The sequence below is a fragment of the Mauremys mutica genome, chromosome 24 (genome assembly GCF_020497125.1).
Source record: "Mauremys mutica isolate MM-2020 ecotype Southern chromosome 24, ASM2049712v1, whole genome shotgun sequence".
Lineage (NCBI taxonomy): Eukaryota > Metazoa > Chordata > Testudines > Geoemydidae > Mauremys > Mauremys mutica.
The window spans coordinates 5,484,867-5,503,162 of NC_059095.1; the positions used below are offsets into that span (position 1 = coordinate 5,484,867).

At 61.7% G+C, this 18,296-nt stretch overlaps 1 protein-coding gene across 4 annotated transcripts in view; it reads left to right on the forward strand.

Moving 5' to 3' along the window:
- PLPPR3 (phospholipid phosphatase related 3) overlaps positions 1-16,277 on the forward strand; it is a 33,537-nt gene extending 17,260 nt beyond the window's left edge. Inside the window, exons 3-11 of one of the 4 annotated variants that reach the window (XM_044998809.1) lie at positions 59-187; positions 4,739-4,860; positions 8,479-8,598; positions 9,986-10,171; positions 10,924-11,053; positions 11,878-12,073; positions 12,292-12,349; positions 12,970-13,143; positions 13,346-16,277. In XM_044998809.1, coding sequence (XP_044854744.1) covers positions 8,524-8,598; positions 9,986-10,171; positions 10,924-11,053; positions 11,878-12,073; positions 12,292-12,349; positions 12,970-13,143; positions 13,346-14,647 — 2,121 coding nt within the window. In that variant the 5' untranslated portion in view covers positions 59-187; positions 4,739-4,860; positions 8,479-8,523 and the 3' untranslated portion in view covers positions 14,648-16,277. Of the gene's footprint in view, positions 1-58; positions 188-4,738; positions 4,861-6,858; positions 6,982-7,566; positions 7,583-8,478; positions 8,599-9,985; positions 10,172-10,923; positions 11,054-11,877; positions 12,074-12,291; positions 12,350-12,969; positions 13,144-13,345 lie in introns of those variants that run through there. The other 3 variants (XM_044998810.1, XM_044998811.1, XM_044998812.1) reach the window with 3 other exon arrangements.
- The last annotated feature ends 2,019 nt before the right edge of the window (positions 16,278-18,296 follow it).

Here is an 18,296-nt window from a genome sequence, read left to right on the forward strand (position 1 = left end):
TCAAGCAATGTGACGAACATCTCTTCACCTGGTGAGTGTTCTCTCCTCCTCTCTCCAGGCCGGTTGCTGTGCTGTGCCCAGGACCGTGACGATTTCTGGGGGCCTACGTGTATCAGGAAGGGACATGGCAAGCCCACGAGATCCACCTGAAGCACAGAAGAGAGCGTGCTGGGGAGCAGAGAGCATGGTAAAGAAATGAGGCTGGGCTATGGGAGTTGTATTCTCCTGCCATTCTCATCTGTACCACAAGGTGGGGCGAACGCCTCGGTTTCCATGCCAGGCTTGGGACCCCAAAAACCAGGTTTGACTGATGCTTCAGAAGGGGCGCAGAGTCACTCCCCAAAGGCGGACACATTCCTAGGGAGGTGGTGGAATCTCCTTCCTTAGAGGTTTTTAAGTCAGGCTTGACAAAGCCCTGGCCGGGATGATTTAGTTGGGGATTGGTCCTGCTTTGAGCAGGGGGTTGGACTAGATACCTCCTGAGGTCCCTTCCAGCCCTGAGATTCTATGATTCTATGATTGATTCCGCACATCCCTGCTGTTTTCATCCCCTTTATCCCAGTGGGAGGGACAGCTGGAGACTTGGACGCAGTTCTGAAATCCCGGGGGTTGCGCCAATATCCTGTGCAAGAGGCCAACAGCCCCACGCTTTAGATTTTGCCCAGATGAGCTTGGAGAGAGAGAAACCACCAGGTTTCAGTGATAAGAAAATTAATTCAAACACAGCCGAGTAGAAACAATTGTTTGTAAATGAACAGGAAGCGCTTGCAACCCAAATATTGGAGCTGGGTTGGCTACCGTCTCAGCCTGGCCTCACCCAGGGCCACCCAGAGGATTCAGGAGGCCTGGGGCAAAGCAATTTTGGAGGCCTCTTCCATAAAAAAAAGTTGCAATACCATAGAATACTAGATTCTCGTGGGGGCCTCACCTGAGAGCAGACCAGTGAAACCTGCTTCACACTTGGATGTAAGACACTCTCGTTACTAGCCCCTCTCATGTAAGGGTTTCAAAGTACTCTGCAGAGGAGGCTCTGATGTGGATCTGTGTGATAGAGAAATTCCCAGAACGGGGCTGTTCAAAGAGGAAGGATGGAGGGTGACTATCAAGGGAACCTGGCTCTTTGCTCATTGATGGTTGTGTAATACAGGAGGAAATCTGCTGAAGTCAGTTTCAGTGCGAGTTTAGGGTCACGCCTGCTCTGTGCACTGTTGTTCCTGTAAAGGTTATGAGCCAGATCCTGGTAGTATAAAGGAGCCGTGAAGCTATGGGATCTGGCCTCCTGAGGATTCCCCCTCCCCATGACAGTGCTTCTGGGGTGCAGAGCCCGCATACATTATTCTCCCTTGCAGCTTCCCCCCCACAGCATAGGGGGAGCTCCCAGGAGACAGGGGGCATGGCTGGGACAATCCCTACGCTGCCAGAACAGCCCCTTGAGGTTAGGAGTGTAAATTGGAACAGCTCTGAACTGGTTTTAATATAGGCTGGCAATTAGACAGGCCCCAAAGCTGTCTTAAAGCCGCCTTTACCCACCCCCTTTGGGTTGTGAACAGCTCAGCCTGGCCGAAAGACGGGGGGTGAGAGAGAGACTGTGGCTCGGCTTAGCTTTGAGCAGCTAGGCCTGTCTGTTTGCTATCCCAGCCCTGGGCTCCCCACGCACCGCTCTGCCAATGCCCCTCCGTCCTGACCCGCAGCCCCATAATGCTAGTCTAGTCCTGGCAATTCACTCAGCTAACATGACTCATGGCAAACCCCCCAGCCCTTGATAAACAGAGCTGAGGGTGGAGTGCCGGGTTTGTTCCTCACATGAGCGGAGGTGACAGCAGTGTTCTTTAGAAACCTTCCCTGCACACAGAAAGCCTCTCTGGTTTGCCTGGTTTCCTTGGGCAAGTCTTGCGCTGATTTCCCTAGGGTGAAGGCTGTGATGCCAATGCTAATAATAGTAATTAATCCTCTCTCTTCTCATCTGTTGATCTCAAAGCACTTTACAAAGGAGGCCAGTATCATTATCCCCATTTTACAGCTGGGGAAACTGAGGCACGGGGCAGGGCGGTCACTTGCCCAAGGTCAGCGAGTGGTAGAACCAGGAACAAAACCAGGTCCCCTGAGTCCCAGTCCCGCCTGTTTGTTTAACTTGGCTCCCGCGTGACTAAGTCTTAAATGTCTGAAACCTTTGATGAGAGGCGTGATCTTTCCTACCGAACTCGCTCACACGTTGTCTAGCAGCGGCTGTAGTTCTGGGTCTGTGCAGCACCTAGCACAGTGGGGCTGTGGTCCACAACTGGGGCTCACAGGTGCTATGGGAAGCCAAAGAATAACAATAACCTATCCCAGGACTCCTCTCCCGTCCCGCTCACCCCCCGTGGAACAAACTAAATTCTAGGTTTACAACACACAAAAGCCAAACGGAGCCAGGTCAGGCTCCAACCCCCTGCAAGCCTGTAGCCCAGCCCAGCCCGCCAATGTTCTGATTACAGAGCGCGTCACATCCCGCTTTTTGTCAGGCTCGGCTTTGGCAGAGGTTCTTATTGCATCACTCGAGTCAGCTGCTCACACTTAACAGTTGCTCAACAATCAGAGGGTGGGGAAGCTCACTTTGCATGGGGGGCGAAGGGATACAAGGGGGGTGCTCTGCAGGGGGAGCTACTGAGACATGGTGAGGGGCAGGGAGCTGTCTCCAGGCGGAGAAGGGGTGGGGTGGGGTGCGGGGGAGGTCAGCAGCTTGCGGCTCCCTTGCCAGCCGCCAGGGGTAGCTGTTCCAGGATCTGGCCTGACCACGCCGGTTCCTACCTGCTCCCCAGCCTAATCCTGGGTGTCGCAGCAAATCCCACCCCCTACATCCCACTTTCACCTCCACCGCTCCCCCAGTGCGTGGGCACCGTTTACAGGGCACATTGGTTCCCAGCAAGGGCAGTGGAAGAAGGTGCAGAGGCAGAACCAACTCTTACAGTATCCAGAATCTCTTTTGCCAGAAGCTGGGAATGGGCGACAGGGGATGGATCACTTGATGATTCCCTGTTCTGTTCGCTCCCTCTGGGGCACCTGGCACTGGCCACTGTCTGCAGACAGGATACTGGGCTAGATGGACCTTTGGGCTGATCCAGTCCAGCCGTTCTTATGACTCCTGCCTCGGGGGTGGAGACAAAGCTGGGAGGAGGGCTGTACGTTTCTGGTTCAGCCATGGCTTGTGAGAACGGCTCATTTCTGTCAATAATGCTAATGACATTTCAGTGAAATGGATTCTAACAGGAATCTAATGGGATTTCAGTGATTTGGGATTTAAATGGAATGAAGACAGCTGATGAGGTCCTAACCCAAGGTGGCTCGGGTTGGAGTCTAGGTTCTGAAACCCACCCCTGGGCCTAAACTGAGCTGCAGTCAAACAGCATCGACCCACGGGCTGGCGGAGCGGGGGAGAGTGAATCGTAGGCTGACTTGGCAGGATCCTTTTGTTCAGACCCTTTTCCCAGGTTCCAGCTGAGACATGTTTTGCCTGGATAAATGCCTACGGGCCTGTCAGTGCTTCCCCAGTGCAACTGCTGGCAGATAAGGAAGGGAATCCGGGAAGCTAGGAGCAGCCTGAGCACAGTGAGAGTAATTGCACCAGGGGAGGAGCAGGGGAGATTTGCAGCTTGGTTACTTGACAGGCAAAGAGCCTGCAGCAATGGAAGGAGGGAGGTTAGGAACTAAGCCCATCAGATCAGCAAGGAAAGCAAGAGGGGTGCAGTGTTCAAATGACACACAGCTGCTGCTGGCGGTGAAAGGCCAGGGCTCAGGGGAGGCAGCTGCTAGCCAGGGCAAACCAGCTTTCCTCAGCTACCAATGCTGGGCTGTTCCTGCTGATTACCGCATTCCCACCCGGGGCTGCCCTCGAGGCAGGGGTCTCAGAGCTGAGATCTCCCCATTCCATGCTGGGATGGGAACTTTACGAACCTCAGGGTTATGGGGTTTCCACGTCTCGGTCCCCAGTACTTAGAGAGGGGATTGGGATTCATGATACCTTGGTTTTATTCCCAGCTGTGGGGGGAGACTTTGATCGACGGGTTGGACTAGGAAGCTGGGCAACAGGACTCCTGGATTCTGTGCCATCACTGACTCACTGTGTGGCCTTGTGTGTGGATCACTTCATTGCTCTATGCCTCAGTTTCCCCATCTATAAAATAAGGATGATGATACCAACCCACCACATGGGAGGCTCGCAAGGCCTAGAAAGCCAATATTTATAAAGCTCTTTGGGATCCTTGGATGAAAGATGCTCTAGAAGGGCAAAGCGTTACTAAAAAGAGGGAGCAATCCTGCCTTTGGTCTCGGGAAGGCAGAGCTGGGTTCGGCACCAGCACACAGATCCCCGTGGGCGGGCGCTGATCCTAGGTAGAGATCCCATAACCTAGTTCTTCCGCAGCTCAGTCCTGGCAAGGGAAGGTCAGAACATGGGGCCTGAGATTTTAGAGAGAACAGAGTCAGAATCAGGCCTTAAACCCCCGCGCCCCTGAACTTCGTGATGTTCTGGATCTGGATCCAGAGCCCAACTCCGGTCCCTTCCTAGCTGCCCGTCTCCTAGCTGCTGTGGAGGCCCCGCTGAGCTCTAGTGAGGAAGAGGGGCTGGGATGGAGGCGTCTGCCCCACAGTCTCTGTGCCAGGCTGAACAGGCCCTAGGGAAGCTGCAGCTTGCCCCGCCCAGCAAGGGAGCTAGGATGCGAGCATCCCCAGACACAGGCTCAGGCAGCCTCCGTGTTGCTAGGTAACCGGGCCAGAGGATTTTGCGATGCCAGTCACGCTGCTGAAGTTCCCACCCTCCCTCAGGGCCGCGGCGCTTCCTGCGAAGGGGTCTCCTCATTCAGCGCTCTCCTCCGGGATGGTCAGGCAGGTACCAGGGCCAGATGCCAGGAGGGAGTCCCACTTTGGTGTGAGGAGGGGCTCGGATCCAGACCTGGCATTTTCCTTGCTGGGTGCTGCTGATCTGTGGGGAGGGTCCCCTGGGGGGGCAGCTGTGGGTGGATTGGGGCAAGAACAGGCTTTGGCTCACCATTGCGCCGCTTCCACCAGGTGCCCTGCTTGTGCCACCGCTACCTCCAGGTGTCATGTGCCGTGAGCAGCTTCCTGCAATCATCTGCACCAGCAGGTGCTTTGAAGGTGGCATCATAACAGCCAGTGCAAAGGATTCCAGGGCCCCTCTCTGGGAACTAATGGTACCCAGTAAACATGGCCCTGCCAGGCTTTGCTGGAGGGGACAGCAGGGGGGCTGAAATGCCGCAGACAGAGATGGGCTGATGGCTGAGCGAACATGGAGCCGGCTGAGAATGGACAAACTCACTCCAGGCGCCGACTCCTTGGTGGGGGTCTGAGCTGGGATTTGACATGGAAATGGCAATCTGGCTGGTGTCTGTGGTCATGAAGAGACCATGCTGTCCCGCGGTTCTGGTTTCCATGGGAGAGCTGGGGACAGTGGCCTCTGAAACCTTCGGCTCCAGCCCAGGTGGGGACGGTGACTTATAGGAACGGTGCAGCCTCCCTTTAAGTAGCTTGTGAACCTTCTAGTGGTGCCCACCGTGTTCCATGTTAGAGAAGCGCACGCCGCGAGGCCAGGCATGCTGGTGTCCCGGGAACGTGGCGACCTGGGCAAAGCTCCGCCTGTCTGGTTTCTCCATACCATCCTTGTTGTGTAAAGCGCAAAAGACACAACCGTGGCCAAGGGCTGATCCCAGCTGAGGGCCACCCAGGGGTTCTTACGTGAAGTGATTTTGGTGGTGGGTCTCCACACACTCCCAGCCGGCCCTGGGCCCTGACACGCTCCCAGGGCCGGCTCTAGACCCCAGCGTGCCAAGCGCGCGTTTGGGGCGGCATTTTGCCGGCAGGGTGGCAGGCGGCTCCGGCGGACCTTCAGCAGTCATGCCTGCGGGAGGTCCACCGGAGCCGCGGGACAGGTGGACCTGCCGCAGGCATGACTGCGGAGGGTCCGCTGCTGTCGCAGCTCCGGTGGACCTCCCGCAGGCACGCCAGCGGATGCTCCACCGGAGCTGCGGGACCAGCGGAACCTCCACAGGCACGTCTGCAAGAGGTCCCCCGGAGCCGCGGGACCGGCGACCGCCAGAGCGCGCCCCGCGGCGCGCCGCCCTGCTTGGGGCGGCAGGATTCCTAGAGCCGCCCCTCCACGCTCCACAGAGGGACCAAGATCCAGTGGCCCAGGAGTGGGTCCTGGCAGCTGGGGGAGGTGTGTTGGGAACCCAGATCCGCTTGCTGCTTCCCAGGAGCACCAGCTGTGGGTGTGACTGGATCTAGCTCCGCGGGGCTGGGATTTCCAGCCGGGGTGGGTTCAGGGAGGGGAGGCCGACGTGTGCCAGGCAGCTCGCAAAGCCCCCCGCATGGCTTCCCCCCCACACCCCCCGTAGGGCGACGAGACAGCAAGTGTGAAAAATGGGGAGGGGGGTAATAGGAGCCTATATAAGAAAAAGACCCAAAAATCGGGTCTGTACCTATAAAATCGGGACATCTGGTCGCCTTGGCCAGGAGAGGGCTGGGCCCGAGTCCCCGATCTCCAGCTGCGGGATGCACGGGGTGGGGAGAAGGGGGGGGCGCACGATCCGTCCCGCCCTGCAAGCAGGTGCTGGGGAGGGGGGGCTAAGCCACCCCCCCCTTACGGGGGGCAGGTACCAGCCCCCCACCCGCAGAGCTGCATGGCGGGGGGGGGGGGCGCTGATTGCAACCCCCGCCCCCGGCTCCTCTCCGCCCGCTCCTTTGTTTCGCTGCCCCGGGCTCGCCATGGAAACGGGCAGGAGCCGAGCCGAGCCGCGCGCACACGCTCGCTCCCCCCGCCCCAATTCAGCCCGACCCCCCCCCCGGCTTTGTGCGCGCTCGCAGCAGCAGCCGCAGCCGCCAGCCCGGGCGCCCGAGCGGCTCCAGCCCCGCGGGGATCGCGGCGGCCGCGGGCGGGACGCGCGGGGGCAGGAGCTGCCCCGAGCCCCCCTTTGTCCGGGCCGCGGCGAGGTGAGTGGCCGGGGCGGGGCGGGCACCTGCTGGCTCCGGGCGCTTCCCCGCCCCGGCGGCCGGACAAAGGGCTGGAGCCGCCCTCTGCTGCAGCCCGGCGGGGGGGCGGGTGTGGCACAGACCCCCCCCCCATCCCCAGGCCAGCGGGTCCCGCGGCTCAGAGCCCTGGGCGCTCGGGTGGGGCTGGCCCCCGCCCCAACCCCCTCCCCCGAGCCGGGGTGCGCCCCCCCCCCCGTCCCAGCACCGGGTCCGCTTCCCTCGGGCAGGACTTGGGGAAAGTTTGGGGGCGTGGATCGCGTGGGGGGTGGGGGGTTGGGTAGCGGCTGTGGGGGGGGCAGCTTGGCAGGGTCAATCACCCCCCCCCCCGCGCGCGCTGGCTCCGATGGGAAGGCGCAGCCTGTCACCCGCGTGGGGGACCCGCCCCCCGCCCCACGGAGCCTGGCTCCTGTCGCGATCCCGCGCCGCGGCACCCGGGCGTTTTGTTCCTTGGGATCCGGGGCTGGGGCTGGCACGACGGGGAGGTGGGGGGCGCTAGGGGGCGCCCCTCCCGCGTATAGCCCACGGGCTGCAGTGCAAGCGGGGACCCTTCCACGGGCTGCAGGTAGGAGCCTCAGCCCTGCCCCGCCGGGCTCTGGCAGGGTTGGGGAGCAAGGGGGGGGGACTCAGACCTCACCTGCAACCCCCCCCACCTCACCCCCGTTGGCATTTTTAATAGATAGCCTGGCCAAGCTGCAACCTGCTGCAGCATCAGTGTCTTGCAGGGATCTGGAGAATGGGCAGAGCAGGACTCCCTGCAAAGAGGTGCAGCCAGGCCCTGGGCTTCCCCCCAGCGCCCCCTCCTCGGGCCGGGATGAGGGATTCAAGGCTCCCCTTGTTTTACCCTTCTCTCTAGTAATCACCCGCCCTGCCTGCCTGCTGCCCTCACCCCCCCCACCCCCACCCTCCTTTTCCAGCATCCCCAGAGTGAGCCGTTTAAATCCCACGTCAGCCCCACGCCGGGGTCCTTCCCCCTCACCCCTCGATTGCCACGTGACTCCCCACCCCTGTCCCGCCTCCGGTCTGTTACAGAGCGCGACTCCCCCGTGCTGGGCAGACCAAGCCCGGGCTGGGGATCACGCTGACAGCTCAGCCTGGGGAGGAAAGCGGGGAGTAGGTGTTATTGCCACAGGCTGGGTGGGGTGGGCATGAGACAAGGGGTAAGCGGGAAGGGGAATGCGGAGCCTGGACACGGGGGCAACGCGGGTGAGGCTGGGTATGAGGTTTCTGGATCCCTCCATACACCCAGCATTCATGTGCCGTTCCCTCCAGTGCCTCCTGCTGGGAGAGGCTGGGACTGGAGTTGCCGGGAGTCCCCACCCCAGTCAGCGCTCCTGCCCTGCTCGCTCCAGTGCTGGGTTGGTCCTGGGGTAACGATGATCTCCCCCCACCCCCCAGACAGCGCTCCCGCCCCCCTTGAGTGCCACTAAACTAACCCTTGCCGCGTGTCTCGTTGTCTAGAGTGACCCAGGCGAGCCCCCGTCGCTTGCCCCCTGAGCCGACACCATGATCTCCACGAAAGAGAAGTCCAAAGCCCCCAAGGACAGCATGACGCTCCTTCCGTGCTTCTACTTTGTGGAGGTGGGTAGAGGCTTTCCAAGGGGACCCAGAGCACAGCAGGGAGGGGGCGGGCGCTGCCTTTCGCGCCACGTCCCTGCAGCAAGGCGGGAGCTGAGTGTCAGCGGAATGTGAGATGCTCTGGCAGGAGCCAGCCGAGCCCTGCAGGGGCTGAGGATGGGGGAATGAATCGATTTACACGGCTGGAGCTGATTCCGTTTCTGGGGCTGTCTCTCAGTTACTCCTTTCCTGTGCATGGGGCCTGGATGGAGGAGGGTTAAGGTGGCTTTAATCTACCTTTGTCCTTCCTTTACTTTGAGGCGGTGGATGGGTCTGCTCAACTCATGGTTTAAGTTAGAGCAGCCCTGTGGCTGCTCTATCTTGCACTCTGCTTCCTATGACTCCCAGCAAACAGAGAATACCCATAGTGCAGTGTGCCCTGGCCACACCCCCAGCAATCCTCTGTCTTGGGGTTGGGTGCAAGAAGAGCCCTTGTGCCAGCCCTGCACTGATCAGGGAGACCCCTGGCAGGGCCATTCTCAGGAAGCTGTTTCCACCCACCTTAAGCCCTTTGACTCTGCCAGAGGGGCCCAATGTGGCCTGAGTGTCACTGAGAACTGAGGCGTGTGGCTGCATGTCATGAGTGCTCCCAGGGCGGCAGAGCTGCAGGTTTCCTCTCTGTGTCTCGCGCTCCGATAAAATCTCTCCCATGGAGACGCTCACCACAAAATGGACCGCAGGCCTTGTGGGCAGGGGGAGAGGGATCGGTACATGAGGCCTGACAAGCTCTGCCCCTCAAGCCCCTCTGGGCCAGGTTTGAGTGGGGTCGGTGGATGGGCAGAGACGCTAGGCCCAGGGGGAGGAATGAATGAGGCAGAGGGTCTGCTTAACATTTCCACTGCAGCCCCTAGAGACGAGCCTGGTTGTGACAGGTGCTGTACGGACACATAGGAAAGAGACAGTCCAGTGGTTAGAGCAGAGGTGTCTGGGAGTCAGGACGCCTGGGTCCTATTCCCAGCTATAGGAGGGGAGTGTGGTCTTGGGGGTGACTGGGAGTCAGGACGCCTGGGTTCTATTCCCAGCTGTAGGAGGGGAGTGTGGTCGTGGGGGTGACTGGGAGTCAGGACGCCTGGGTTCTATTCCCAGCTATATGAGGGGAGTGTGGTCGCGGGGGTGACTGGGAGTCAGGACGCCTGGCGCGGGGGTGACTGGGAGTCAGGACGCCTGGGTTCTATTCCCAGTGCTGGAAAAGGCAGCGATTACAGTGACACCCCTGACTTGCCTTAGAGGGTGATGGCACCCTGAGGCCCTTGAAGGCAGGTCTGTAGCGTGGCAGGGGGATGAAACTGAGCCCATGGGACCATGCTCCTGACTCACCTCTTTGCTTGCCTCCTTCCTGCCCCTCGCCCAGCTCCCGATCGTGGCTTCCTCCATCGTGACGCTGTATTTCCTGGAGCTGACCGACCTCTTCAAGCCAGCCAAGGTGGGGTTCCAGTGCTACGACCGGGCCCTGTCCATGCCTTACGTGGAGACCAACGAGGAGATGATTCCTCTGCTGATGCTTCTCAGCCTGGCCTTCGCTGCTCCCGCGGCCTCGGTACGTAGCCGGCGCCAAGCCCGGGGGGGCTTCTCTTTCTGCCTGGGCCGGGAGGGCTGGGACAAGCAGGTGAGGGAAGGCAGAGGGGGGTGGGCAGATTCCACCCGGCCCTGATTTCACCTCCCTTCTTCAGAGACTGCAGGGGCCCGTACAGCCCCAGGCACAGGCTACGGCAGCCCAAACTTGTGCCCCTTCTTCAAAGGCCCCTCCGCCCCGATGCCCCCTGCCCAGAGCAGCCCCGGCCCCTGGGGCTCTCGCAGAGACAATGCAAAGCTGGGCCAGGTTTCAGGGCCCCTGTGCACCAGCCACCTGGCACGATAGGACAGTGGTCGAGTATGCGGGAGGGGGATGTGTGTTGTGTGGGAACTGGAGTAGTTGGGAGCTCCCCTCCAGTGCTCCTGCCCTACAGCGCCCCCTGCTGGGAGAGGTCAGGACTGGAGTTCCTGGGAGCTCCCCCCACCACTCCTGCCCCGCTCCCTACAGCGCCCCCTGCTGGGAGAGGTCAGGACTGGAGTTCCTGGGAGCTCCCCACACCACTCCTGCCCCGCTCCCTACAGCGCCCCCCTGCTGGGAGAGGTCAGGACTGGAGTTCCTGGGAGCTCCCCACACCACTCCTGCCCTGCTCCCTACAGCACCCCCTGCTGGGAGAGGGGAGGACCTGCCCCTGTGCCAAAACCTCTACATTTATACGCCTCGCTCTGACTTGCCAACAAGCCTGCGTGGCCCACGCTGAGTTCTGCTCTTCCCCCCAGATCATGGTTGGGGAAGGCATCATCTACTGCCTGCAGTCCAAGCTGAAGGGGCGCAGCGGGTCGGAGGGGAGCATCAACGCAGGCGGTTGCAACTTCAACTCCTTCCTGCGCAGGACTGTAAGGTTTGTGGGTAGGTTTTGCCACAGTCCTGGCCTGGAGCCTTTCAGTTCTTTGTATCCGGGGGGGGGGGGGGGGATCCTCCTTCTGAAGCTGCCCCGGGCTTGGGTGAAGATGGGGCGGCGACGGAGGAGCCTGCATGGGAAGCACGTGCAGCTTGGAGCGTGACATGCAGCAGCCCAGAGATCACTGCAGGCTCCAAAGCCCCACGTTCATCCTCTGCCTTAGTGCCTCTCTGGTTGCCCCTGCCGCATGGATGCCCTTGGCCTCTCTCCCCGTCATGGGCCTGCTCCACTGCTCTCATGCTGTAGGCTCTGTGGCCACCATCCCAGAGGTGGCTGCATTTCACTGGGGTTCTAGCCTGCGCCGCGCTTGGGGAGCACAAGTGCTGTGGAAATGGAAAATGTTCATTGCCCTGTGGCGCTTCCAGACCTGGCTTTGGCCCAAACCTGGGAGGGGCGAGGCAGGTGGGAGGGGGATTGGGGAGGTGGACAGAGGGACTGGGGGGCGAGGCAGGTGGGAGGGGGATTGGGGAGGTGGACAGAGGGACTGGGGGGCGAGGCAGGTGGGAGGGGGATTGGGGAGGTGGACAGAGGGACTGGGGGGAGAGGCAGGTGGGAGGGGATTGGGAGGTGGACAGAGGGACTGGGGGGCGAGGCAGGTGGGAGGGGGATTGGGGAGGTGGACAGAGGGACTGGGGGGCGAGGCAGGTGGGAGGGGGATTGGGGAGGTGGACAGAGGGACTGGGGGGAGAGGCAGGTGGGAGGGGACAGAGGAACATCTGTGACTTCCCGGTGGCCAAGGCTCTAACCCGTGACCCGCTGATGATGCCCCCAGGGGTCCACGTGTTCGGACTCTGTGCCACCGCCCTGGTGACCGACGTGATCCAGCTGGCCACTGGCTACCACGCCCCCTTTTTCCTGACGGTCTGCAAGCCCAACTACACCCTGCTGGGGATCTCCTGTGACTCCAACCCTTACATCACCCAGGACATCTGCTCAGGCCAGGACCAGAATGCGATTCTCTCTGCCAGGTACGTCCCATGCAGTCCAGGGCCAAAGGGCTCGGCTTGAGGGACTCTGCCCCCGACGGTCCCAAAGGAAGGGAGCCCAAGGCTGTCTCTTCTCACCCGCCCCCCTGCCGGGCCCTGCTGCATGTGCCATGCTGGGATCTGGCCGCCCACCGTGCCGCAGCCAAGTCCCTGCCAGCACTAGCCCAGGCTGCTCGAGCTGTCCTGTTTCCTTTTTGCAGGAAGACCTTCCCGTCCCAGCATGCAACGCTCTCAGCTTTCGCCGCTGTCTACGTGTCGGTGAGTTCACCTGCCTGTCTCCTTATCTCCCCGACTTGCAACCGAGGGCTGATGCAAGCAAGTATGTGGAGCCCGCAGGCACACGCATGCCTCATGCTTCCAGCTCAGTCCCTCACGCATGCCCCCGCACAGCGCCTTCCCCAGGCAAGCCACCTCACTGTGCACACACACACGCCAACACACACGTGCTGCTCCACACACACGCAAACACCTTTTGGTGCCCCCCCAGCCCATGCTCCTCCCCCCACGTACCCCTGCACACGCAGGGATACGTGCACACAGCTCCCTGCCTTATGCAAATGCAAACACAGCTACGGTGCCCCCCGACACAATCAGATGCCCCCTCAACACGCACCCATGTGTGCAGACACACAGATTGCTTTGCTCGCTCGCTCTCACACACACACACACACACACACACACGCAAAACTGCATGCAGCTAACGTAAGCCTCACCCTCCTGGGACTAGCCGACAAACCAGAAAGGCCTGGGCAGTCCATGCAGGGAGGGGGTCACCCACCAACACGGGAGGTCTCATGCCCAGCCAGCCCCGTGCATTTGCAGGGCCAGCGCTCGGCCTGTGGCTCTGACAGGCCCCCGCTCTCCCCTCCTTTGGCCAGATGTATTTCAACTCCATCATCTCGGACAGCACCAAGCTCCTGAAGCCCATCCTGGTCTTCGCCTTCGCCATCGCCGCCGGCGTCTGCGGCTTGACCCAGATCACCCAGTACCGCAGCCACCCCATCGACGTCTACGTGGGCTTCCTCATCGGCTCTGGGATCGCGGCCTACCTGGTGAGTTCACGCCCCCAGGGGGCGGGAGCCCGGCTCAGGGCGCTGAGCTTAGAGCCCCCGCGGAGAGGAAGGGCCTTTGCGTCTCCCCCCAGGGGTTGGCATCAGGAGCGACGGAAGCTTCCTAGACGTGGGGAGCCGGCAGGCGCCCGCCTGTGACTGGGTGGCTGCTGACCCCTGACCCCGGCCTTTCTCGCCCCCTCAGGCGTACCACGCGGTGGGCAACTTCCAAGCGCCGACGGAGAGGGTCCCGGCCAACCCCCCGGCCAAGGACGCCCTGCGGGCGCTGACCCAGCGCGGCCACGACTCGGTGTATCACCAGAACAAATCCGTCAGCACGGACGAGCTCAACCCCCAGACCCGGCTGGACGGGGTGAACCGCCAGGTCCAGCGGGAGAAGAACTCGCTGGGCAGCCTGAAACGGGCCAGCGTGGACGTGGACCTGCTGGCCCCCCGCAGCCCCATGGGCAAAGAGAACATGGTCACCTTCAGCAACACCCTGCCCCGGGTCAACACCCCCTCCATGGACGACCCCGCCCGGCGCCACATGACCATCCACGTCCCCGTGGACGCCTCCCGCTCCAAGCAGCTCATCACCGAGTGGAAGCAGAAATCCCTGGAAGGCCGCAGCATGACGCTGGCCGAGGAGGCCAGTGGGCACGCGAGGGCCGGCTCAGACTCGGTGGGCGCGGATGAAGAGGAGCACGTTCCCCCCTCGCTCTACCCGACGGTGCAGGCCCGCACGGCCGAACGGGCCGCCATGGGGCCCCGGGTTCTCATCCAGCCCCGGCCGGGGGCGTCCCAGCTGGTTCACATCCCCGAGGAGAGCCAAGGCACCGCCAACATCTCCCCCAACAGCAGCTCGGCCGTGCGGGCCAAGTGGATGATGATGGCGGAGAAGGGGGCAGGCCAGCGGGTGGCCAACCCGCCTCGGCTCATGCAGGTCATCGCCATGTCCAAGCAGCAGGGCCTGGTGTCGGTCACCCCCAAGCACTCGGAGACCTCCTCGTCCTCCACCAGCTCCGACTCCTCCCAGTACCGCTCGCCATCAGAGCGGGACAGCTCCAGCATCGTCACCATCGACGCCCATGCCCCGCACCACCCCGTGGTGCACCTCTCCTCCGGCAACGGGCCCTGGGAGTGGAAGGTGGCCCAGAAAGGCTCGGACGGGCAGGACGCCTATGAGCTGAACGAGATGGGCAAGGATTACCGGGGCTTCCGGCCCACCAGGAGCGCCGGCGTCTCCCCGGGCTCCTCCGTCAGCGACATCGAGCAGGACGAGCCGCGCTACGGCAGCGTGGCCACCATCAACGTGGCGCCGGGAGGGGGCGGGGCGGCGGAGCGGGGCGAGGGTGGCCTGGAAAACGTGCTAGGCCCTGCCAGCCGGGAGTCCACCCTGCGGAGGAAGCCTGCCAGCCTGACGGTCAGCGAGAAGGACGGACACACGGACCACGAGGCAGAAAACTACTACAAGAAAATCCAAGCCAACCGGAGATTTAAGGAGTAATTCCCTCCCCCTCTCCCCTGCCCCCCCCAGCTTCCACCCCACCTGCCCCGACCCAGGGCAGCTGTCCAGAGCGGGGAACCTGCCTCCGTGGGTGTCTCCGCTGCTGAACGACACAATCAGCACGATCCGTGTGCTGCTGCTTTGGGACGAGGCCAGAACCGGGGTGGTGTGAGCATCCGTCTTTGGGGGTGGGTCTCCGGGGATTTAGTTACAGCAGCCTCAAAGCGGAGCAGCACGTGGAGAAGATGTTGCAAGCGCCGGATGGGAGGGGTGGACTAGAAGACGCAGGGACCGCAGAGTTCTTCTCCGGGGTGTTAAAACAACAAGCCCTTCGCAGGACTCCCAATGCCCAACCAGGGGAGGAATTTTCCATGTTTATTTATTTGTTAACCAGGTGCTGATGGGTCCCGGGAGGGTGTGAGTTTCGGCTGTTGCGATGGTGGGGTGGGAGAGAACGAATGACTTTGAAAAGGCAGATTCCAGGAGTCCTGGGCTACCAATTGAGGCAACTGTCTCCAGCCTTGCATGTGGATTTATCTGCCTCGCTCGCTGGGAGCTGGCAGCCAGCGGATCCAGTCGCCAGCGGCTACCTGGACGGCGTCCCGTGTCATGTCCTCCTCCATCTGTTTGATTTGCAGGGGGGCCCTTCCGGCCAGTGACTGAACTCCGGCCGCTGTCGGACTCTGGAAATAGCTCCCTGGCTACGCCTGGGGCGTGCGCGGTGGGGCAGGGGCGTTAGCCGGGGCTCAGAGGCTTTTCACTGGCTGCCCGGAGATTTTTCAGGGGCCTCTTGTTCAGGTGTCAGTGCCGGCCTGGCCACTCCTTGCCCTCTGTGCTGAGTCTCACAGAGGTGCCTGGGGACAATTGCAGCTCACCCCATGGACTCCCTATGGGCGGTCAGAAGAGGCTGACGGACAAAGCTTCCCCGGGGGGGGCACTGCCTTAGCCGCCCATCAGCCGAGGACACGTTGATAAATAACCCTCCGTGCTTTGCCGCAGCTTCCAGGCTGCTCAGTCCTGCTGCCGCTTTACCGCCCCCTCCTGGCACAAGCGTGGTACAGGGCACGGGCGTCCCAGGCGGGATCCTGGCTTTGGAAGAGCGCCAGGCTTGGGAGGGGGGCGACCCGATTGCGCTGATTTAATATTCTCTCTCGTCTCGCCGTCCCTGGGGCGAGACAGCGACCGGGGCGGGGCAGGGGGCTTTCGCACCAGCCCTGTGATCTGAGCTGGTGGGATTTTTATTTATGGATTTTTTAAATAGCGCGGGAAAGTTTGAGGACGTCTTCGTGATGCTTTTGTCGTTGTCGTTCGCCCCCCGCGAAAAACGGCCCCCGGTTCCCCTGGTTCCCCTGCCCAATCCACAGCCAAGCTGGCCGCCCCTTACCCGCCGGGGGCCTGATCCGCAGCCTAGCGACATCTGGCTTAGTGGGCTTTGCAGCAGGGCCCCTGTGAGGCCCAGGCAGGAGACGGCGATGGGACGGGGGACGGCGGAGGGACAGGAAATGGATGTTGGGCCCCCCCCGGCTCTAGCCAGCAGCTGTGTGAGACCCCGTGGCCTTTGCTTAGCCTTCTGTAGCCACAGCGGCTCGCTGGTCAGGAGCAGTGGGAGGGGGACGGCTGTGAGCTGGAAGGCAGGTGGGTGAATGGGAGGCATGCGGAGGGGTGGGGGGGTTGCATAAGGGGGAGATACACTCGCCAGAGAGATGGGGGGTCCTAGCTGGGAGAGGAGGGTGTGGGGAGCTAACGCTGGGGGGACGGGGGAGGGGAATTACACACTGGAATAACAGGCCTTGATTCCTTACATTGCTACTGGTGCAATTACAAGGGCTCCTCTGATCCTTCAGGGCTCTTCCATTTCTCAGGGGCAGCCACGTTTCTGGCTGGCGAGGGAACTTCCCGGGAGAGCAGCGAGGATGGAGCCCTGCCTGGTCCCCCGGCAGCGGGCGAGACAGGGCGCGTCCCCCCCTTTGAGGGAGCTTCGTGGCTGCTGGAGCTTGGGGCAGGGAGTTACAGGTGTCGTGGTAGGAAACTGACGCCGAGATGTAACCTGTGCCGTTCCTTACCCCGCTCTGCAAGGGTGGGAGCACTAGAAGGAAGCAGAGCCGCTCCGGGGATCCAGGAGCGGGGGACACCCCGACACTAAGCCAATCCCCAAACTGTAAATGCATCTGTCAGGCGATGGCTGAACCTGCTGTGTTTGTAAGGAAATAAATGACTGAACCTGTGTCTCTCTCCACGTCCGCCTGGTTGCGGGGGGAAGGCAGAGTCTGTTGGCCGGCAGATAAGTGACTGGAAACCTTGTTAAAACCCCATTGCCTCAGTGTGGGAATTTCCTGCCTGTGATGGAGTCGTCCCCTGCCCCTCATCGCTCTGCCTGTGACTTGCCCCTGGGCCGCATGAAAATGTTTCTCAAAAGGGACATTTTTGCATTGGGGATCTGAACCGATGGTGCCATGTGGCCTGTGCTTTCAGAAGAGAGGCAACCCCTGCATGAGTCCCCCATCTCGCCTGGCCTCACCGGCTAGGCTGGCTGTATACTCAACGGGCATCATGCTGGGCACGGCTGTGGCATCGTTATGCCAGCTCCCATGGTGCAAAGGGACCGTAAAGCTGGGCAAACCGGCCAGCAGGAAATTCCACTAGCACGGCAAGAAGCTGTGAGTGGTGTACGGAGGAAAAGAACCCAGGAGTCCTGCCCCCCCAGGCGCTACTTTACCCACTAGCCACTCCCCTCCCGGAGCTGCAAATGGTACCCAAGCGGCTTGAGGCCCACTTCTCTTTGCTTTAACCCGTTAGCCCCACCCACTTTCTTCCTCCAGCTGGGAGTAGAACCCAGGCACCCTGATTCCCAGGGCGCCCCCCCCGACCACACGTCCTTGGGAAAGCATCCGCTGCCCCTATCCGGCAGGAACGCCCCTTTCTGACTTGGGCCGGGGCTGCTGCCTGAGTGTTACTGGCTTGCTAGCAGCTCTGGGGGGTCTATGCAGGATCCCCAGCGTGTGGGCTGCCGGGCCTACGTTCTCCCAGCTCCATCAGGCTCTCCTGCCGCTCCCTTGAATCCCATTGTCTGGCCAATGCTCGAGCCAGCTGCTGGACCCAGCTCCGGGTAGGGCTCCCCCCACCCCGAATAGCCTCTAGCAGCCTCCCGGGGCCGAGCCCTGGGCCGCCCCATCCCGCTTGCCTCTCCCCGCCTCCACTTCGTCCCAAACCAAGCTGGTGGCCTCCGCCCTGCGGCTAATGGCACGGTGCGCTGGGTGATCGCTCAGCCTGCTGCGGCGGGGCGGAGGCGGCTGGAGCCTGATTTCCGCCCACGCCGCCTCGCCAAGGCTTTCACAGCTGCTGTTCAACGCGCCCGTTCCCCAGCTTGGAAAGCTTCGCTCACCAGCCCCACAAAGAACTAGTGACCCCCCCCGCAGACGGGGAGATGGGCTCCATTAGCAGGCAGGTGGCCGGCAGCTACGGCTGGGCCAGGCTTCAGCGCCAGCCTCTCCCAACGCACAGGCCTTCACTCGCTCTTCCTTTAGCTTTCCTGCCCTGTCCCCCCTCCCCCCCACACACTGTAATTATCAGTTGCTTTTTTAGCTTTTTGGGGCCTAATTTTAACTCCTAGCGCATCTGCCGCCGCCCGCGCTGCGCCACACGTGTCATT